The sequence below is a fragment of the Rhinoraja longicauda genome, chromosome 36, assembly GCF_053455715.1.
Source record: "Rhinoraja longicauda isolate Sanriku21f chromosome 36, sRhiLon1.1, whole genome shotgun sequence".
In the NCBI taxonomy this organism is placed as follows: Eukaryota; Metazoa; Chordata; class Chondrichthyes; order Rajiformes; family Arhynchobatidae; genus Rhinoraja; species Rhinoraja longicauda.
Window position 1 is genome coordinate 9,519,387 of NC_135988.1, and position 23,542 is coordinate 9,542,928.

A 23,542-nucleotide genomic window follows, 5' to 3' on the forward strand; every position below is an offset into this window, starting at 1 on the left:
GTGTGAGGTTATTCACTTTGGAAGTAAGAATAGAAAGGCAGATTATTATCTGAATGGTGTCAAGTTAGGAAGAGGGGATGTTCAACGAGATCTGGGTGTCCTAGTGCATCAGTCACTGAAAGGAAGCATGCAGGTACAGCAGGCAGTGAAGAAAGCCAATGGAATGTTGGCCTTCATAACAAGAGGAGTTGAGTATAGGAGCAAAGAGGTCCTTCTACAGTTGTACCGGGCCCTGGTGAGACCGCACCTGGAGTACTGTGTGCAGTTTTGGTCTCCAAATTTGAGGAAGGATATTCTTGCTATTGAGGGCGTGCAGCGTAGGTTCACTAGGTTAATTCCCGGAATGACGGGACTGTCGTATGTTGAAAGGCTGGAGCAATTAGGCTTGTATACACTGGAATTTAGAAGGATGAGGGGGGATCTTATTGAAACATATAAGATAATTAGGGGATTGGACACAGTAGAGGCAGGAAACATGTTCCCAATGTTGGGGGAGTCCAGAACAAGGGGCCACAGTTTAAGAATAAAGGGTAGGCCATTTAGAACGGAGATGAGGAAGAACTTTTTCAGTCAGAGAGTGGTGAAGGTGTGGAATTCTCTGCCTCAGAAGGCAGTGGAGGCCAGTTCGTTGGATGCTTTCAAGAGAAAGCTGGATAGAGCTCTTAAGGATAGCGGAGTGAGGGGGTATGGGGAGAAGGCAGGAACGGGGTACTGATTGAGAGTGATCAGCCATGATCGCATTGAATGGCGGTGCTGGCTCGAAGGGCTGAATGGCCTACTCCTGCACCTATTGTCTATTGTAAGCTGCAGAAAACTGATGCTACACCCTTTTGGGTTGCCATTCACGACTATGCATCCAAGATGGCCCACACTGACAAAATTGCAACCTCGATCCTTGGCTGGGTTTTCCCCTCTGTAATAAATATCATTAACTTCAAGAGCAAATGTCCTATCTCCAATAACTGTGGAACCAACCTTCCTACCTATAATTAACCCATATACACATATAAAATACATTAAGTGTATAACATAGGGAATTCAAAGCATTCAAGATTACTTTGTGTACAGTACTGCCTGCCACATTACTGGAAGAATGTGGTAACGTTAGAAAGAGTACAATTGGGATTCACTAGGAAGGCGACACATGAGACTGCAGCTGCTGGAATCTGGAACAAAATTGCTGGAGGAATTTAATTGGCCAAGCAGCATCCGTGAGGGGAAAATAATTGTGGACATTTCAGGCCAGGTCCTGGTATAGGGTCTCAAACCGAAGGGCCCTAGGGTGTTGCCTCGAATGGAGGTTTTAATTTAAAGAAGATTGGATGGGCTATGTTTATTCTCATTGGAGCGTGGGAGGCTGAGGGGTGACTTTACAGAGGTTTGTAAGATTAGAGCACAGATTGAGTAGATAGATTGGGTTTTTTTCCGAGGATAGGGTAGTCTAAAACTAGGTTTAGGTTAAGAGGAGAGAAATTTAAAGGAAATCAGACGGGCAAATGTTTTTCCACATAGAAGGTGTTGGATATATGGAATGAACTGCCAGTGGAGGTGCAAAGGAAGACAAAAATTACAGCGTTTAAAAGACTTTTGTGCAGGTACTTGGATCAGAAGGGAGTGGAGGGATACTGGCCCAATGTAGAAAAATGGGACTAGCAGAAATACGCCTTATTGTTGGCATGGACCAGTTGGGCCAAAGAGCCCGTTTTTGTGCTGAAACAGAGAGGATAAATGTGATCACCATTAATCAGAAAATTTACGAACAATGATAATGATTGCTGAAAAGAAACGATACAAAAGAGTTATATTTCTGGTATTCTTGGGTTAACTGTCACGTATTATTTTGGTACATCTGAGGCAGAATAGCATGTGAACTTAATTTGTGCTGGATAGAGAAAACCCAAGTGGCATAATCAACTAGGGAGATCCCCTAGCCTCTCAATAGAGAGAGTTTGGGACTTCAAATAATTTAAACAAACTTAAAATGTATTTTGTTAACTTTTAATTAAGTGCAGAGAAAAGTTAGTTTAATAGGGATAGCTAACTGGAATCTTACAGCTGACCTTTTAACTCTGAGGAGATAGAGGAGATATTCAAAGCAAAGGGGTCGTTCAAACAAAGTCTCCTTTATTGTTGCCTTGATAATTAAGTCCAGATATATTTGTCAAGCTTTAATTAGAAAATTGACTTTGATAGAAAATTGTGACTGGTTGGACTGCCTCAAGTAAAGATCTTAATTTGATGAATGCAAGGTCTGAAAAAGGTTTTATTCTGAGATATCAAAAAGAGACCTAAATTATAAAATAGAAGGAAAGCAAGGGAAAATATGGAAAGCACGTAGTACATTGAACCTTGGAACAATAATTTAAGTCAATTCACATACAAATTAATAATGACATGAAAACATTTCCAAAGCAAAAAAATACAAGACTGATTTTACACTCTGTCAGTAAACAATCTTGAACCACATTAAGTTGAATAAAAAGACCCAAATTGCTGGAGTAACTCAGCGGGTCAGGCAGCATCCCTGGAGAACATAAATAGGTGTTGTTTCAGATCAGGAACTTTCTTCAGGAGGAAGAAGGGTCCCGACCCAAAACGTCATCTATCCATGTTCTCCAGAGACACTGCCTGAACCGCGGTTACTCCAGCACATTCTCTTTTTATTGTAAACCAGCAATTGCAGTTCCTTGCTTCTACTACTAAAGCTGAACCAAGCCATGACATCTGCTGTAGTGCCGAAACCAAATAGTTTACTTAGTGTTGAGATAATTATATTGGTAAATTAGCTGATCTTTAAATTAAGTGGCTGTTGTTAATATTTTACATCAAACTGTGCCATGTTTAGTCCTTGGTTGTTTTAGTGAGCTGATGTTATTCTAGGCCTTTTCCCTCGATAATCCAGCCTTCTGAACTAAGTGTAGTGCACTGCATTCCCCACTGAGTGAATAGTCCTGATGTTGCACTCTTGCTGGCCAAACTGCAGTATGTCTCCTTTAAGTTAAATCAGACACAAGCAATACAACCCAAGAGCCAGATTAACTCATGATAAAGTTGCATACATGAATAAGCCAAATCATTTTCTTACAGGATAAATTCCAAACTCCAGTGAAACATGAACATACTCAAACCATGGTTTTCAACAAGGAGTTTCACAGGAAACTTTTTCCCATAACTGATCTCAGAAATGTAACTGTTACATTGACTTCTCTGCCAGGCATGTGGGTGAGGTTTAAAAAAAAAAGGAAAGGAGCCGAGCATGTACAGCTGGGGTCAAAACATTGGAAAATGTTTGAAAATGTACACACAAAATTACCAGTTTCAAGCCTCTTTTAGTGCATTTCAAAGTAAAAACGGACATTACAAAATAATGTGAATGTCACTGTATATAAATAATTTTTTTATTATTTTAATTAATCTAGTTATATAATCTTACACTTAAATTTAATATTTACTCATTACAGTTCCACCACTGATTTTCTGGCACTCTTGGTTCCAGTGCTTTGCTGAATTATCCAGCCGGCCTAGGAAGTCGGCTATGGGGATAGATGTGCTGGCTCCAGCTGGGTTGGAGTTCCAGAGCCCTGGCCACAGGTTGCAAATTCAACCCACCGATCGGCCGTGGATGTCCCGATGAGGTCGAGATTGGCTGCGTTGCCCTGCCTAGGTGTCACATATTCGGGGGGACTTCCAGGGCGGGGGGATTTCAAGTGGGCTCTCGTAGTTTTGTCCGGATTTCAATGATTAGCGGGTATTTCTCGCTGAACCCCCAGCGGAACCCTAGTACCGGAACCCCGGTTGAGAAACGCTGCTATACATTGTTTATTTAATTTTTTTTAATTTATTTTTTTCGATCCGATTTCTTCGTTGGTAAACCCGATTTTGGCAAAGTGAAAAACGTGGAAATCTTGCAAAAAGCGCGGAAAATGTATTTAAAAAACACGGAAATCCGCGGAAAATTCACATGCCTGGTGTGGCATGTGGTGGCCTCGCAGCAGCCTATCTCGTCCCTTTCTTCTTTTGTTGTTTTTAGTCTGTTTTAATTGTATGTTTTAGTGCATCTTTAATTTTTATATTATGTGGGGGTGTGGGGGAAACTTTTTTATCTCTTCCATCGAGGGAGATGCGACCTTTTCCGTATCGTATCTGCACTGTGGCCTTAACATCGTTAGGGATCGACTTTGGGAACTCCAACCGCAGGGGCTTCGACCGCCCTGATCGCGGGAGCTTCGATCGCCCCGACTGTGGATGTATTGATCGCCGCGACCGCGGGAGAAAAGGAGGAAGAGGATTAAAGTTATTTCCCTTCCATCAGTGGGGAATGCGAAGTCGCCGAAAAACAAGATGGACACGCTGCCTGTGCTGGTGGGGCTCGGAGGGAGTGCCGTGAGTGTAGTGATCTCGGTGTTTGCGGGCACATCGCGCAATGAGGACATCCCGGAGTCTGGTGCGAGTGTGGACGGCTTTCTGGCTGTTCAGGCGGACAGGGACTGCAGAGAGAGTGACAGCGGTCGGTACAACTCTGGTCACATCACGGTGAAGGAGCGTGTGTGTGGCCCGGACATTGAACTGATGGCTGTGAGTCTCCGCTTATGCTGTGTGCCCTAGGGATTCTCACACACCGCTGTGGTGACTGTTTATCTTTAATCTTTATGTAGTTTTGTATCTTGTTGCTTTTTTGGTATGACTGTATGGTAAAACAAATTTCACTGTAGCTCAGTACACGTGACAATAAAGGACCATTGAACCATTGACTTCTTTGATGTCTCCATTAGATCCGATCCCCACGATTCATTTCCTCTAGTTACTTTCAAACATCTTTCTATTCTTTAACTTGTCCTACAGTGCTGTTAGCTACATCATGTAAAATCCAAGTATCCATAACTTTATCACCTCAGGAATCAAACCTGCTACGGCACATTTATATTATAAAACAAACATATTATAATAAACATATTAAACACGATATAAACAGATCCTCCGTTCAGTGAGGAAGCTATAAAATGAGCAGCAAGTCCCAATGGTGCCTTTTCCCCAAGAAATTGACTGCTAACATACAATGTCATAAAAATTTTGCATTGTCAAGCCAGAAGTAGCAACACAACAAATCTACATACCTAGTGCAGACAGCTTCACCCGGGTAATGGATACTCTTCAGTACAAGAGCAAAAGCACCTTCCTATAGAACAAAATGCAATCTTAAACTGGAGTATAAAAAAATGCTTCTTATCTAATCAAAACTAAACAGCAACTTGAATTCTACACTTTTCCTTCGTTATAGGTTTGATAAAGGTTACACCCAAAGGGTGAAACCAATGAAAATATGATCTAAATTATGATAATATTGTCGGAATTGCCAAGAAATTTTGGCCGGTGCTGCATTCGAAGAATATGTTCTCAGTGCATATGACATAATATTCAAATCAACGGAGCACACTGAAATACTCATAAAACACGATTACACAGAAAGGGCTTTGATTTCATTACAAACCGCATTGGGATTGTTCACAAATATCAGCTATTCAATAAGGGCTAGGTTATCAATCAGTAATGTTGCTTCACGCTTACAATTTACTTCCAATGATGATTTCTTTTTAATGCTAGTGCAGTTTTAAATATTCATTTTGTATGGGAATGTACCAACAATTGTATGGGAATGTAAGTTTGCAGATGACACAAAAGTGGGTGGCATCCTAGATAATCAAGATCGTTATCAGCAATTGCAGCAAGATCTTGGGCAGGTGGGCTGTGGAGTGGTTAATGGAGTTTAATGTAGATAAGCATGAGATGTTGCATTTTGGGAAATCAAACCAGGGCAAGACATTCACAGTCAATGGCAAATCTCTGGGGAATGTTGTAGAGCAGAGGGATATAGGAGATCAAGCGAATAGTTTTTTGAAAAACAGGTAGATAAGATGGTCAAGGAGGCTTTTGGCATAGGATGATGAGGGGTACCAGATCATGAGGGGAACAGCTAGGATAAATGCACAGTATTTTAGCCAGAGTAGGGAAATCAAGAACCAGAGGGCATAAGTTTAAGAAGAGAGGGGAATGATCTAATAGGAACCAGAGGGGCAACTTTGTCATACAAAGATTGGTGGGGACATGGAACGAGCTGCCAGAGGAGGTAGTTGAGGCATACTATAACAACATTTAAAAGGCATTTGGACAGGTGGATATGGATAGGAAAGGTTTAGAGGGATATATGCCAAACATAGGCAGGCTAGACTTGTGCAGATGGGACCTTGGTCGGCGTGGTAAAATTGGGCCAAAGAGCCTGTTTCCATGCTATATGACTAGGACTTGGTTTCCAACACCAACTAGAAATTGCAATCACATGAGAGAATAACAAAGTCCTCATGAATTTTCCAATTCAATGCGCAACATCAAAGTGGTGGGTAAAATCTCCCACTGTATTACCTGGATAATTTGGAAACAACTGCAGACAAGGTCACTTCTTTTTGCAAGAAGAAAAATAAATGCTGGAATTTCCAACAAAATTTCATTGATTTTTATGGCGATAATATGCTGAAAATAAGTAGATCTTTTAAGTAAAAAGGGAAAAAACCTTACTTGCAAAATTGTGATAAAAGAAAATTATAAAAGGTTTCTAGACCTAGATAAATTCCCATGGCAATGCAATGTTATTAATTCTACAAGCTATTAAATAACCTGTTTGGAAGTTCAAAAGGTTAAATGGCGATCTAAATCCCTTTATGAATGGTCTAAGTTTGGGGTGATCTAAATTTAGAATATAAAACAAGGTATGTAAAACATGTAAAAAGGGTTTAAAAAATCTATATCAAATGTTACCAGTTGCTGAATAACCCTCTCCACCAGGGTGGCAAAGCTGATGTCATCCTCACGGTTGTCGTACATGTATTTGACCAGCTTTGCAATAGATTCTGTGTCAGTGTCAGATTCAAACAGATAACCTTTGCTTTCCTGCAATGAGAGAGATATGTCTTGAAGAAATTGATACAAATGCTTAGAAATGCTCAAGGATGGCACAGTGGCGCAGCAGCAGCATAGCTGCCTTTAGGCACTAGAGACTACGGGTGCTCACTGCACAGAGTTTGCACGTTCTCCTTGTGACTGCGTGGGTTTGCTCTGGCTGCTCCTGTTTCCTCCCACACTCCCAAGATGTACAGGTTGTAGGTTAATTGGCTTCAGTAAAATTGTAAATTGGCATTAGTGTGCAGGATAGTGCTAGCGTACGGGGTGATCGCTAGTCGGCGTGGACTCAGTGGGCCAAAGAGCCTGTTTCCATGATATATCTCTAAAATCTAAATTCTAAATAGCAACTTAGCTTCTGCCACTAGACAGAGGAAACAAACCTCATATTTAAATAAGCTGGCAGGGCAGAGTGTTAAAATACAAGTGCGACAAACACAGCTGGTTAGACTGTGTAATACAATGCAGCAGACTGAAATCGTACTAAAAGATGGCAAGGCAATCCATTTTCTGAACTGTGCTGCACAAATGACAGAATTGGAAGACAAATGGCAATTAATTAGATGCACAAATGGGAACTACTGTTGCAACAAAGATCTGAGGAACTGAAATTAGACCACTGGGTGGACTACTGCCCTCCCTCCCTCCCCCTCCCTCCCCCTCCCTCCCTCCCCCTCCCTCCCCTTCCCCCTAACACCTGTGTTCACCTATTACCTGCCACTCGGTTAGATCAGAGGAATAAAAGATTTTTATGGCAAATGTCAGCACTTTTAACAAGGACTATGAACGATCCAATGTATCTTACTTTTCAAAAATAGTTAATACCTTGTCGTTGTAAGATTTGAGAAGTTTTCCCTCATTCTGAAATCAACACAAAACCAAAGAGCTGCAGTTTGGACATTTTAAACGGGAGACTGGGGCTGATAGCGGAGAAAGGCTGGAGTCAGTTTACCAAAGGATGTCACAATCTGTGGGTCCTAAAATGGCTGCAGGACCTCGTGACCAGCCACAAAAGGTAAAAAACCTTACAACCCAGTCTCTAGGTTTCTGCAAAGCCACGGCCAGAACAAAGGATGGGTATTGGCCATGCAGAAACCTACGAAACCAGGTCGGAGTCCAGACACTGGGGCGCTGACATCAGCATACTCACAATGCCCCAAGCCGACCTAAACAGTTCATCTCAGTGAGGGGGCACAATAGCCCATAGAAAACTACCTGGTAGGTGATGGGAAACCAGTTAACACCCATCACCTCACAACGAAATCCCAATTAACACCGTCTGGCCATCCCCAGTATCCCCGAACATAAGCGCAGATCAGAAGAAAACCTCATACATATCTTTTTGAACAAAGAGATTCCAAGATCTGGCGGGAGATAGGACGGGTCAGAAACAGTATAACTGGCCACTACTTTTGGGTGAAAAAGTTAAGTCAACTCGAGAAGAAAACCTGCAGGGAACGCAAGCAGGGATCTGGTTCGGGAAGGCTGAGGCATGTAACAAAAATTGGCTGGAGTGGATAGCCAAGGTGGGGAAGAAGCTGGAGCTGTGGAAGCAGCGCTCCCTCTCCATCACGGGGAAAAACCTGGTCATCAGGTGTGAGGTGCTCTCGGGGCTGCTGTACTTGGCGCAAGTGTGGCCCGTCCCTCCCTCCTACGCCACGGGGATCACCCGGGCCGTCTTCCGTTTCATCTGGGGGTCGGCGATGGACCGGGTGCGACGAGCCACAATGCACAAGTCGGCAGACAACGGGGGTAAAGACGTGCCCAACGTCGCCCTCATTCTGATGGCCACTTTCGTGTGTGGCTGCATCAGGCGGAGCATAGAGCCAAGGCACGTGGGCACCAAATGCCACTACCTGCTGAGGTTCTACCTGTCCCCGGTGTTACGAAGGATGGGCCTGGCGCAGATGCCACGCAATGTGCCAGTCAGCTGGACATTGCCGAACCATCTGTCGTTTGTGGACAGGTTCTTCCGGACCAACACCTTTGACCACAAGTCCATCGGGCAGTGGTCAGCACGGAACGTCCTGCAGGCACTGCAGGGGAATGACTCCATGGATCCTGTGGCGTGGTTCCCAGAACAGACAGCCCAGCTTGTCTGGCAAAATGCCTCATCGCCAGTACTCACCAACAAGCACCAAGACCTGGCTTGGCTGGCGGTGAGGGGAGCCCTCCCAGTCAGATCCTTCCTGCACCGCCGGAACCTCACTACCAGCGCACGCTGCCCTCGGGACGGCTGCTACGGAGAGGAAACGGTGGCCCACCTCTTCAAAGAGTGTGGATTTGCCAGGAGAGTCTGGAGAGGTCTGCAGGGGTCCCTGTCACGATTCATTCCGAGCAGCTCCGTCACAGAGGACTCTGTGCTCTACGGACTGTTCCCAGGGACGCATTCCGAGACTGACATCGAGTGCTGCTGGAAGGTCATCAACTCGGTGAAAGACGCTCTTTGGTCTGCCCGATCCTTGTTGACCTCCCAGCGGAGCGAGCTGTCCGTCAAGGAATGTTGCCGACTGGCCCACTGCAGACTGCAGGAGTACGTGCTGAGGGACGCTCTGAAGCTCGGTGCAGCCAACGCCAAGGCCCTGTGGGGGAGGACCACAGTCTAGGGTCCTTCCGCTGCTGGACATTGGGGGGGGGTGGCAGGGTGTGGTGGAGAGAGACGCCCCTCCAAATAAGGGATATGTATGTAAATGTATGTAAATGTCTAAGTAAATGCCTGTATTGAATATGTAACCTCCGGAAATGTCGGATGGGTTTGTTTAAAAAAGATGTTTTGTAAATGATATTTATTACTTGAATAAAGTATTTTTTGATATAAAAAAAAAAAAAAAGTTAAGACGGACACAGTCAAGATGCGCAGAGAAAACCGGGTTCGAAGTCAACTGAAGTCAAGAAGAAAGTCGGAAAGAAGAACGGATGCAAGAGAGAGGAACAGGCACGCAACTCGAGAAGAAATACTGCAAAACGAACAGCCAGTAACCCCAGTAATAGCCCCATGGTGAGCATGCACTCCAAATCCTACATATCCTGGACATAGTTTAGTGTAGAGGGGAGGGTGGTTGTGAATAAACGTTGGGTGTGTATTAAAATATGTGTTGGTCAAGGTTGCGATGCGTCGTACGTTCCCCATCTTACAGTCGTGTATGTGTCTTGCAGAACTGTGTTTAAGAATTCATAAGTAAAAGGGTATTCGTGTATATGTTTTGTGGAACTGTGTGTTTCAAGAATTCAGCAAAGAAGGTATTCGGATATATGTCTCGTGGAACTGTGTGTTTTTAAGTTTTCAGCGAAAAGGGTATTCGGGTATATGTCTTGTGAACTGTGCGTTTTGTGATTAATAAATCAAAGGTATTCATGCATTCGGTATGTGTATTATAGATATGTCTTATAGAACTGTATAAATATATTCATGGACAATAGTCCCAAGTGCTGAATAAAAGCCTTTTCATTTAAACACTGGTTTTGAAATCTGGTCTGGTTGAATTTTTTCTGCACTATAAGAGCTCCTGCATCTAAGCCCAGTGTCTAGAACCGTAAGGGGTGAGTGGGTCGAACCACTCACGGGGAACCAGTGTGCACGGCCTGGTCAAGGGATCAGAGCAAGGCACGGGGACCTTAGGTCGGGCGAAAGCTCGGCGCAGAAACCCCTTACATCGTTAAAGAAGTTATAGCAATACAAATGGTTAATACTGACTGATAAGGGCAGCAATCCAGACTAAATAGCTATGGACCAGGTGGTATGGAACCATACTTATTTATATATTTTTCTCTAACCCTTCCGTATTATTAATACACTTAAAACAATGTTTTATGTATTCTTTATGTACTCACCAGAAACTTCTTCAGGTCTTTGTAGTTTGTAATTATACCATTGTGAATAACAATGAACTCTGAAAATAAAAACAAAACACATGGCCATTTGTCTTGGCGTTATTATTTGAGCAACTCTTCCAATTCTAAGAATGGCAGGAATTACAGAACTAACAAATGTTGCAGGGAGTCTTTAATTAAATAGCGACTGATCACTTTTGAGAATTTTGAGCACCTTGGGAGAACCTGCAAAGTGAAGGTCAGTTAGAAAACCTACTTAATTATATTGAGGGTGCAAATCATTGCATATTATTGTGGATATTTATTCACAAAATGCTGGAGTAACTCAGCAGATCAGGCAGCATCTCAGGAGAGAAGGAATGGGTGATGTTTCAGGTCGAGACCCTTCTTCAGACTAGCCACTAGACAGAGGAAACAACCCTCATATTTAAATAAGCTGGCAGTGCAGTGTTAAAATACAAGTGCGACAAACGCAGACTGTGATGCAGTCTCGACCCGAAACGCCACCCATTCCTTCGCTCCTGAGATGCTGCCTGACCTGCTGAGTTACTCCAGCATTTTGTAAATAAAAACCTTCAATTTGTACCAGCATCTGCTGTTATTTTCTTACACTGCATATTATTGTGGATATGATTTATTTTGACTTCCAGAATGTATGTGGAAAGTTTCCACATTACAGAATGATACCTAAAATCATTGGACATGGAATCAATGGTAAACTTTGGCTTTGTTATGTCAAAAAAATGAGACAGCAGGAACAGTGAATATCTATTCAAATGGAAATCCAAAATGATTAGCATTTTTCATCTCTTAAATCCATGCCAAGTCAAATCCAGAGTGCAACATTTTAAAAGGGACTCAAGCACTCAGGTGAATCTGCACCAGAGGCCACCCATTTTGAATCTGTGTTAGCAATTTAACGTAAAAGTAACAGTGGAGGTCCAAAGTGATTTAATTATCCATATATGCAGCGCACTAAAAGGTAGCGGTCAGATTCAAAAATTTCAGAGCTAATTGAATATTTATTCTTTAACCTGAAATATAGATCTCAAACTTGAGTAAGTTTTGCTGCAGTATTCAAATATTTAATAAATCAAGCCTGGAGCATATTTATATAGTTCTGACAATTGCAACTTAAAAATACTAGTTGTACAGAGATCCATTTAGAATGTTACCAAGGTACAAATGATACATTTTAAATAGAAATTGCATTAAAAAATAGGCTTGGAAAATTGAGGGTCAACACAATTTTGCAGTCAAGCAATAGTCATTGTCAGAATTATACAGCACAGAAACAGGCTCCTCAGCCCAACTTACCCACACCAACCACATTTACACTACTCCCTCCTGCCTGTGTTTGGCCCATATCACTCTAAATCTTTTCTATCAAAGTACCTGTGCAAATATCTTTTAATAGAGTATTAAGAGAAAAAATATTTCCATTGGTCCAAGCATAAGGAAATAACATCAATATAAAAACAAAACAAAGAATTTAGGGAACTTTGTTGAATGCAAATAGGTTGGAGCTCTCTCCCAAACGAAGCTGTCGATTCTAGCTGAAATAATCACTTTATATGCTCATTAAGATATGGAAACAAGGCTCATGGATACAGATTAGCCACTGTCTTACAAAATGGCGGAACAGGCTAAAGGGGTTGAATGATCTGCTCCCTGCTCCATTGCTCTAACGGTTGCAGACTTCTGTTGGCCCCAATCCGACTTGGCAGCATTGTTTCATGAACTTTTTTTATTTTAACACCAAATGCCTGGTTAAATGTTCTGTGCAATTTTCCAATTAGGTTCTTAAAAGAGACATCTTTGTATGAATCAGAATGCATGATAATCTTGCCCACCAGCCTTCTCTTTAAGGGATTCCGTCCAAATATGCGAACAATCAGCTAAATTGCTTTCATTATTAGCATATTGAAGAGAAATTATAGGGTCTCCGATTATGATTGAAAGGAACAGCATCACAATGTTGCAATGCTTCAGGAAGACAGCGAGCTCCAGAGCTTTTTCTGGGTGCTAACAATGGCGATCCACAATTACCTGCATCTTGAACCAATTACATACAAAGTTATGACTCTTCATTGGCTGAGCATAAAGGGAAGAAAATTCACTGCAATCAGGAATATTAAAAATATATATTGATATGGTTGATACATCTGCCATTTAACAACGATCCGAGAGACACTGATTTTTTAATGGCCCAAAATATTAAGCAGAGAAAACTAAATTAAGAATAACTGACTTTATGTCAAGAATTGTGTGAAATGACAAAAACACACGGTTCCAGATTTCTCCCCAACTCTAACATTCCTTTACACATCTTCAATGAGTATTTTCAATAACAAGGACTGTACATGAATACCAAGATGGCTGCCAAGACGTTACAATACTACTCGTGACAAAAGAATAAAGGATAGTTAAGGGAACAGAATATTGCTTCCATTAACCATAATCAATGAATAAGTCCAAATCGATGAGTCAAAACATTATGACCACTGACAGGTGAAGTGAATAACATTGATTATCTTGTTACAATGGCACCTGTCAAGAGGCGGGATATATTAGGCAGCAAGTGAAGTCAGTTCTTGAAGTTGATGTGTTGGATGCAGGAGAAATGGGCAGGAGTAAAGACCTGAGCGACTTTGACAAGGGCCAAATTCTTATGGCCAGACGATGGGTCAGAGCATCTCTGAAACGGCAAGGCTTGTGGGGTGCTCCCGGTCAGCAGTGGTGAGTACCTACTGGCACTGGTCCGAGGAGGGAGAAACCACAAACATGCGACAGGATGTTGTGTGCCCAAGGCTCATTGATGCGTGAGGGCAATGAAGGCTATCCCATCTGGTTCGAACCAACTGAAGGTCTACTGTGGCACATCACAGAAAATGTTAATGGTGGTCACGGGAGGAATGTGTCACAATACACAGTGCATCGCATCCTGCTGCGTATGGGGCTGCGTAGCCGCAGACCGGTCAGAGTGTTGTCCACCGTCAAAAGCGCCTATATAGGACACGTGAGCGTCGGAATTGGATCTTAGAGCAGTGGAAGATGGTCGCCTGGTCCGACGAGTCCCGATTTCCTTTAGACCACGTGGATGGCCGTGTACGTGTGCGCCGTTTACCTGGGGAAGTGATGGCACCAGGATGCACTGTGGGAAGATGACAAGCCGGTGGAGGGAGTGTGATGCTCTGGGCAATGTTCTGCTGGGAAACCCTGGGTCTGGCCATTCATATGGACGTCAGTTTGACTCGTGTCACCTACCTAAACATCTTTGCAGACCAGGTACACCCCTTCATGGCATTGGTATTCCCTGATGGCAGTGGCCTCTTTCAGCAGTATAATGCACCCTGCCACAATGCACACATTGTTCGGGAATGGTTTGAGGAACATGATAAAGTGTTCACAGTTTTGCCCTGGCATCCAAATTCTCCAGATCTCAATCTGATTGAGTATCTGTGGGATGTGCTGGATCGACAAGTCTGATCCACGGCAGCTCCACCTCGCATCTTACAGGACTTCAAGGATCTGCTGCTAATGTTTTGGTGCCAGATACCACAGGACACCTACAGGGGTCTTGTAGTCCATGCCTCGGCGGGTCAGCACTGTTTTGACAGCACACGGAGGACCAACAGCATATTAGGCAGGTGGTCATAATGTTTTGGCTCATCAGTGTATATAAAACAGGCAATATTTGAAAAGAGAAAAACAGAGTTAATGTTTCAGGTCAATTAACTTTAATAAGTATCTCTGATCGTTTGCAGTATTTTGATTTTGTATCGCTGTATTTGGTCTCAGTGACTTCAGGTCCAAGCATATTATTAAGAGTTTAGTCTTTTGTCAGAGGTTTTAGGGTAGCGAATAAAGGTCAAATCTGTAAGGAGTCAAAGCTACAAGCTTCCAATATACTCAAGAGGTTCAGTAACCAGTTGGGGTCAAAACGTACCATTGTTCTTGTCGGAGCGATGTGGATGACTGTTGAGTGAGCTGGGGACACCGTGAGTTGCCCAGCGTGTGTGCGCAATTCCAAGATGTACCTCAAATTCAATGTCCAAATCTACGGTGTCTTGCTCTGAAAAGGAACCGCCATTGTGACAATCACGATCTGAGATATTCCATTTGCAAGAACAGACTATTGAATGAATGAATACTTTATTGCCACAAGTGACAAATCACAGTGAAATTCTTTGCTTGTATACCTATGGTATGCAATAGTCAATAAAGGGCGCCGACAAAGTTACAAAGTATCCCGTGCCAGGCCCACCTTTGTTCTCCCCCCCCCCCCCTTCCTCCAGGCTGTCCCCCCACGCCGGGGTCCTCCACATTGCATTAAACCAAGCGATTTTAAAAAAAAGTTTCTCATCTAATCAATGCGAAGGACTTGAGATTGGAACTGAGATAAATAATTAACACTGATACATAAAGTTGAGAAAAAACTGACAGACAAATTTTGTTGAACACCTTGAAATGAATAGCTTTCATTTATTTTCATCACAGTGCAATGATTCATGAATTCAAGCCCTGGGCACCAATTCCAAATGTTCTGCTTTGAGGTTTAAAGTAAATGCGACTAGTGTAGATTCATTCTAAGCAAAGCTTTCAATGCTTTCTGCCTTGAGTAGTTAGATTGTATCACAAGCTATCCCAGCCATGGCTACTTCTCTGCAAAGAGGGAACTATGCAAGTTTCACAGCACTTCTGAGTTTCAGATTTTATACTGATTCTCAGTATGGGATCATTTGCAACTCCATATGCTGTTACTATTTGACAGCCAGCATTTCAGATATGTAATCTTTACTGACCTTGCCCAGCATTATCTAACCTTAATTATGATTTTTTTTTAATTTAAAATAAAAATCAGTAGTATTGTAAAGATGCAGAGACATACCTGGAGATCCAAGAGCAGGAACTTTACTGCTATTTCCCTAGACTGGAGAAGGATGGTTCAATGGTGCTTTAGGTTCAATGGTGGTCTAATCATGTTTTTTTGAAGGCATTGCAAAACTGCCCTCGTATCCATCCAAGTAAGTAAGCGCAGAATTGAAAAAGTCATTGAACCTACCACATACTTGTGGAACAGGATGTCCAATGGAACATCCACAAAATCTACAGGAAAACTGACATGGGCATTCACAGGACGCCTTTTCTGGGATGCATGCAGTACATGCCTCAAGATTGTCTGCTCAAGGTCAAAAAACCATCCACAATCCGAACAAAGTCCAAAGCACTAACCAGATCAAGCAAGGTCTCAAGAAATTCACCATTTCCACTAAAAAGTGAAAAAAAGCTATGCCCAAAAGTGACCTGATTATCTGGATTAGGGCTGGTGTATTTCCCTCAGAGAACTCAAAACAAGGCCCAGATTGAGCCAGGAAGCAAAGAGTGATTCACCCATCACCTGAAAAGTATATCAGGGGAAGGTTTACCAATCATGTTTTGGGCTCTTCTACATAACCATAGCCCAGCTGTGGGATTCCCCTCTAAAAAGTTAATGTTAAAACTCCATTCACATAATTCATTCAAGCATGCAAGGTATGTTATTTAGCTCATCCAACCAGAATAAATTTTGCAATCTGTAGTGTCTCTAGAATGCCTGAGGCTATGGTTTCCACTAGACTGCCTGGACAACCTACACAAATATTGACAGCAGTTTGGCTGCAGATGGTCAATGTGACAACTGTCCAAATACCTGAAAAGCAAGGAAGATTACTGGGACATAGGGAAAGAGTGGGACAAATTCAATTATTTTCAGAAAAATGTTCAGGCAGACTCGAAGGCCAAATGCACAATTCTATGAATGTTGCACGCATCTAAACCTTCCTCCCCTTGTTCTCATACTGGACCTTATCCTGAACTAGTACTCAAAGTTACCCGTACTTTTCTACAAGTGCACAGAGCTGCAACAACCCTTCTTTTGTGACAAAATAGTTCCATCGCTCCCTGTGTTTGTATCTTATTTAATTAATGCAACATATTGGCTTTATTGTTTTAATTAAGAACATATGGAACAAACTAAAACTGAAGGTTGAGCAGAAGATTAGAGTTTTCGTAGGGCACTATCTGATCAATAATTAAGCATCTTGACAGTTTCTACAGAAAGGCTTGGAACCAATCTTCTGCCTGTCTGCCTTCTTGTTGATATTGCAATGAGACTCGGCTGAAAAATGGAAAAGAAAATCAATCCAAAATAACTTTAAAACTAAAACATAAACTCAGCATTCAGTTAAGAGTTGTAAATAATGTCAACTTAGTTGTCTAAAGGGCCTGTCCCACTTAGGCGATTTTTTAGGCAACTGTCATAGTCATAGCAGGTTGCCGAAAAACAGACGACTGGACCCCCCTACGAAAATGTCTACGACAAGCTACAACAAACCACCACCTAGTCGACGTCGAGCTACGGCAAGCTGCCGACAACCGCAGACCCAATCGTCGCGATTAGGACATCCACCTACGACCACACCTAGGACCACACAGACGACAACCTAAGACAACTGAAGTCAACCTACGTCCACCTGCGATAAGCTACGACCCTGTTGGCGACAACTGAAGACAATTCATGTCATTTTTGCCCCCGTTTTGGCGCCGGTTGACGTAGGTTGTCGCCAATGGAATTCACGGAAGTCAGCACCGGCGTCAACCTACGTCACCTGGCGACAACCTATGACAGCACCTACGTCAGGAGACGTCAAGCTACGCTCATTGGCATCAAACCCGCTGTCGCAGAAAACTTTTCAACGTTTTGAAAATCCAGTGGCGACCAGAAAGACGCTACGACACTTTGGAGACTACTCACGACCATACAGGCGACACCATGTGGGGACAGCCTAGTCGCCTGTAGTGGCCCTTAACATGTAATTTCCACATGGATTTTGCATAGTATTCCCTAGTTAAAAAAAACAAACACCTTCATTACCATTACCCATTTCTTGCAGATCAAATTACTGCATTATGAGGCAATCAAACACTTGATGGACAAAAAATACCTACTGTTAATTACATCTTCCAGCATTTTGACTTTCCCACTCTTCTTGATCAAGTGGATCTGACGCGCATTGTTTTCCCAGTTCTTGTCATTTCCGCCATCGATTCCAACACCTGGCAGGAAAAGAAAATTTCATCTCAATGTGAAAATATTTCCAGACCCATCAAGAGACAAATGATGATTGAGATTTGTACAATCATGAGCACTTTGCCCTCCTTCCCCTCACCAATTATTTGCACCCTTCCTAGTCTGCTATTGATCCGCATTTCTACACTCTAGTGAATCTCTCCAACTGATTTAACACTACACTTCGATATCCCTCTTCTCCACTTCCTCAGTTCCAACTTTCCTGTCAAAGTTGCAAGATTACTGGAATGTTCTGGATCGAAAATATAATTTTCTCTCATCTAATGATTCAAAAATTTGTCATCCATTTACTCTTCTGATCATTAATCAAAATGATGAGTTAAAAGGGCAGGGTGAATGTGGGTCATGCCAAAACCAGCAATAGTTTTAGTCATAGAATGTTACAGTGTGGAAACAGGCCCTTCGGCCCAACTTGCTATCACCAGCCAACATATCCCAGCTACACTAGTGCCACCTGCCTGCGTTTGGTCCATATCCCTTCAAACAGGAATACCATCGCAACAACCTGGAGCTCAATGCTCTTAAGAAAGTGGAATTGATTGTAGATTTTAGGAGAGCTCCCTCTCCCTCCCCCCACTTACCATCAACAACACCAGTCACATCTGTGGAGTCATTTAAGTTCCTTGGAACCATCATCTCCAGGGACCTTAAATGCGAGGCCACCATCGACTCCACAGTCAAAAAGGCCCAACAGAGGATGTACTTCCTGCGGCAGCGGAAAAAACAATCTGCCACAGGCAATGATGGTCCAGTTTTATATTGCCATCATAGTTTGTCCTCACCTTCTCCTTGATGGTCTGGTTTGGCTCAGCCACCAAGCATGACATCCGGAGGCTGTAGCGCATCGTTCGATCATCCGAGAAGGTTGTTGGCTGCAACCTTTACCCCCCCTCCCCCCATCGACGAACTGCAAGGGCCAGGATGCGAGTGGGTAAGATCATCTCTGACCCCTCTCACCCTGCCCACAAACTCTTTGAAGCACTTTCCTCTGGAAGGCGACTCCGGACTGTCAAAGCTGCCCTAGCCAGACATAAAAACAGCTTTTTCCACGTGCAGTAGCTCTATTCAACACCCAAACACTTGTCTCTTCCTTTTGCTCTGATATTTTATTTCATTCTTCACATGTTTAAATTACAATATTTTATTTTTAACTGTCTACTGTATATTGTGTTGTTACTTGCGAGCAAAGCACCAAGGCAAATTCCTTGTATGTATACACACGTGGCTAATAAAATGTATTCCATTCAATTCAATTCAACCCTTCCTATCCATGTACCTGTCTAACTGTTTCTTAAACGTTGGGACAGTCCTAGCCTCAACTACCTCCTTTGGCAGCTTGTTCCATACACCCACCACCCTTTGTATGAAAAGGTTACCCCTCAGATTCCTATTAAATCTTTTCCCCTTCACCTTGCACCTATATCCTCTGGTCCTCGATTCACCGACTCTGGGCATCTGCCCAATCTATTCCTCTCATGATTTTATACACCTCTATAAGAGTCCCCGCCTACTCAATCTCTCCCTATAGCTCAGATAGGTCCTCCATCATCAAATGGTGCCCTCATTATCAAAAGGACAAGCGATCAGGGATGAGTTCACGATTTACGCTCCTCCCAAAGAGTGCAATCAATATCTGTGTTTACCAGCAGAGTCGTATCCTCTGTATTCAAGGCGCTGAAGTCCCTTGATGAGAGTTTCCAGGATCTCCCTTCTTGTGCGAGGTACATGATAATTCAGGTAAGCAAAGATTCCTTTGAAATAAAAGCACAAGGAAATATTTCACAATTCTGTCTTCCCAATTACTGACAAAATAAAGTACGTGTACAAAGCAAGTACAACAGGTAAGCTTCATTTCACAACCACGTACGTGTGATTCTGAAGCAAAAGCATTGCGATGAATCCAGGAGAAGGTCTTGGAAGAAATATCAAACTATTAGAACGCCTTGCATTGTTCATGAAGTTGACTTTCTTGTCATTATGCCAAGAGGAAAAACTTTTTCAGTCAGAGAGTTGTGAATCTGTGGAATTCTCTACCTCAGAAGGCAGTGGAGGCCAATTCTCTGAATGCATTCAAGAGAGAGCTAGATAGAGCTCTTAAGGATAGCGGAGTCAGGGGGTACGGGGAGAAGGCAGGAATGGGGTACTGATTGAGAATGATCAGCCATGATCACACTGAATGGTGGTGCTGGCTCGAAGGGGCGAATGGCCTCCTCCTGCACCTATTGTCTATTGTTCTGCCAATTTCTAGTTATATGACAATGGGTTGAAAAACATGCACCCGAGCAACACATTTTTTGCATCTCACAAACATTTTAACTCTTCTTGGGAACTATTAAAATGATGTTCAGAATGCCAGCTGGAGAGGGACTCAAGCAAAGTTAATTTAAATCTACGCCTGAATGAATAATATGCCAGTTCATTTTCTTACATCCACACAAAACCAACAGAAGCAAGCCAATTTCACAGGTGGTTTGAAGCTGCCACATATTGATAACCACCACTTTCATCTTCAACCTCTTGTCAAAGTAGCCACTTGGTTTAACACTAACGCAAACTGACTTCACATTTTTCAGTATAAAAGTCTGTTAAGTTAACTGTGGTATTGATTTTAAACAGTGTTACTTCAAACCAGTACCAATAGTTACAGTATCAACTCCTGACCTGATTCGAAGCCACAATGAAGCTGCAAGACATTACGTGGCTTCCTCAAGAGACGCCTGACTTATACTCCAAATTTCACATTAGTGTATGTATTTCCACACACACATTTGAATTAATTTAAGACTTAAAATGCAACCAGGCAACTTGGATCATGCAAAAGGAATTCACCAGTGAACCAACTAGGATGTGATTGCTTTGAATATAGCCAATGGTATTCACTAGAAGCTTGCCACGTATGGTAGTTAGGTATGGCAAATTGGGAAGGATTCCAAACCAGTTACAAGGCACAAGGAGGATTCTGTATTGATGACATTGCGATCTGTCTGTTTATTCCGGATTCAAAAATTTCACAGAAAGCAGTTTTATTGCTTGTCGACAATGACCCGAATTGTGCTGCAGAAGACTCAGCTGATTAAATGTATTTATAGACCATGTTATTGCACAGGACACAATGACACCTCTATGCACTTCTGCATAAAGATGCTTTACAAAAAAAAAGTTTTGAAAGAAGGGTTCTCTTCCTACATGAAGGTCTTGCCTCTTTAGACAGTAACAGATGCCCTTGGCTTCTTCATGCATTAAGATTAGACTCCAGGTATGAGTACTCAATGCATGCCGTGTATTAAGGCTATTCAACTATACTGTGTGGAACAGTTGAGTCCAATCTGATGTCCACCTGAGACGGTCACTACCTGATTTTCACTCCTTAACGTGAGAGAGAAATAAATAACTACAATGGTGCCATTTCTTTCCCCCTATATTTCAATTATAATGCGTGTTCTATTTCACCCATGTGATTGACCCTGCGCTTCAGGGAACTGAACTTCTAGGGAGATGCAGCAATTATTCAGAAATGCTTCACCAATTATGTTAATTCAGCTTGCTCAATAACTACTTCAAAACAGTAATTCCAATCACAACATGACCATGAATATCACTCACAAGGAAGAGAACTAGGCAGGGATTATTAATCCTACCATTCCATAAATGAGCATGTGGCCTCTAATACTTACAGGCACATAATTCTATAGTTTGTAAACATTTCCTGAAACGATCTCTTCAGGTTTTTTATTTATTCATTTGAAGGACGTGAATATTGCTGGCATTTATCATCCATTTATGTTTGCTACAGAACTTAGAATTCAATTAAGAGATGCATGTGTGATAGGTTTGGAGTCACAATTAAATCAGTACTTCACGGATGGTTTTCAAGAAATTCTGAAAAATTAATGGTTGACAACATTGAACCTAGTTTTCATTTAATTCCAGTTTAATTTTACTGCTTGAATTTAAATTAGCTAGTGCCATTATGGGATTTGAATCATATCAAGTGCTTGCTAGGGCAATAACATTAAAAGCTTTGTTTGATTCTCAGTTGCAATTGACCATTATTTACTTTAAACTAAATAAAACAAAACTTTCCACTTGCAGCTTTGTTTTTACCAACTAATACTTTGTATCCAAGGTGCAGTTATAAAATAACAGGCTGAAAAAGTTAGTAATTTGAGGAACGTGGAGATCAGTAATCAGCAGAAAAGGGAAAGGAAGATCATGCTCTCAAACAATTAACCTCACCTTTATATATTTGTAAATATACAAAAAGATAGAAAAGATTAAAAAAAGATAGAATTGATCTCCTTAGAGCATTTTGTCAGAATAGGCGTTAATTATCACAAGAGATTTTGATTTAACAAGGGAATGGCTAGAGGGAGAAAAACTAGTTCTTCTGATGTCACAGGTTTAAATTAATTGTGTCTTTTTGGTGAGACCGGGATTTTTTTCTCACACCACACCCCTCAAAGAACAATTAACATGTTGACAGAATGATGGAAGCAGATTCCATACCTTTCAAAAGGCAAATACACTTTCAAATTAGAAAAAAAGCATCATTGTGGCTAGAAAGTAGAACAACTCTTTCTAAAAGTTGATTGACGTCAGCTTGCATTTCAGTTATGACAGCCACATATTAGCATATCGAAAAGGGAATTCTTTTTAACCATTGTTGACCTTCAATCGCAGAGAAACTGCAGAAAAATCGAGATGTTTACTTATCTCGAATGGTACAAGTACAGAAAAATGTTGTGCCGAGTTCATTATTTCTCAAAGTGTGTCATTCCTCCAGAAGTTGCTGATGTCTTCCTTGGCAAGTCCACAGACAAAAACTTTTTAATGCTCGTCTTTGCTACCCAAGAGATCTTGAATCTCAGATGTGCGTCAATGATAGCATCAACTAGTTACCCATCTACCCACAAGCATGATTTGTATTTAATTTCACAACCCTTCCATTCATCAACCTGCAACAAAAAGGGAAATTTGCCAAATGAAACCACAGATGGAATCTACAGTGCCCTCGATAATGTTTAGGACAAAGACCCTATCAGTTATTTATTTACCTCTGTACTCCACAATTTGAGATTTGTAATAGAAAAAAATCACGTGTGGTTAAAGTGCACATTAATAAAGGCCATTTTTATACATTTTGGTTTCAATATGTCGAAATTACAGCAGTGTTTACACATAGTCCCCCCATTTCAGGGTACCATGATGTTTGGGTCACAGCAATGTCATGTAAATGAAAGTAGTCATGTTTAGTATTTGCTTTTCCTTTGCATGCAATGACTGCTTGAAGTCTGCGATTATTGGACATCACCAGTTGCTGGGTGTCTTCTCTGGTTATGCTCTGCCAGGCCTGTATTGCAGCCATCTTTAGCTTATGCTTCTTTTGGGGTCTAATCCCCTTCTGTTTTCTCTTCAGCTTATGAAAGGCATGCTCAATTGGGTTCAGATCGGGTGATTGACTTGGTCACTCAAGAATTGACCCGTTTTTAGCTTTGAAAAACTGCTTTGTTGCTTTAGCAGTATGTTTGGGATCATTGTCTTGCTGTAGAATGAACCGTCGGCCAATTAGTTTTGAGGCATTTGTTTGAACTTGAGCAGATAGGATGTGGCTATACACTTCAGAATTCA

General features: G+C 42.0%; 1 protein-coding gene across 1 annotated transcript in view; it reads right to left on the minus strand.

Annotated features, from left to right (window-relative positions):
* Nucleotides 1-23,542, minus strand: part of gfpt1 (glutamine--fructose-6-phosphate transaminase 1) — a 70,505-nt gene that overhangs the window by 37,580 nt on the left and 9,383 nt on the right. The window contains exons 2-7 of the mRNA XM_078429115.1: nucleotides 19,558-19,665; nucleotides 17,773-17,880; nucleotides 14,732-14,857; nucleotides 10,783-10,841; nucleotides 6,811-6,942; nucleotides 5,115-5,176 (exon numbers count right to left, since the gene is read on the minus strand). Coding sequence (XP_078285241.1) covers nucleotides 5,115-5,176; nucleotides 6,811-6,942; nucleotides 10,783-10,841; nucleotides 14,732-14,857; nucleotides 17,773-17,880; nucleotides 19,558-19,665 — 595 coding nt within the window. The remainder of the gene's footprint in view (nucleotides 1-5,114; nucleotides 5,177-6,810; nucleotides 6,943-10,782; nucleotides 10,842-14,731; nucleotides 14,858-17,772; nucleotides 17,881-19,557; nucleotides 19,666-23,542) is intronic.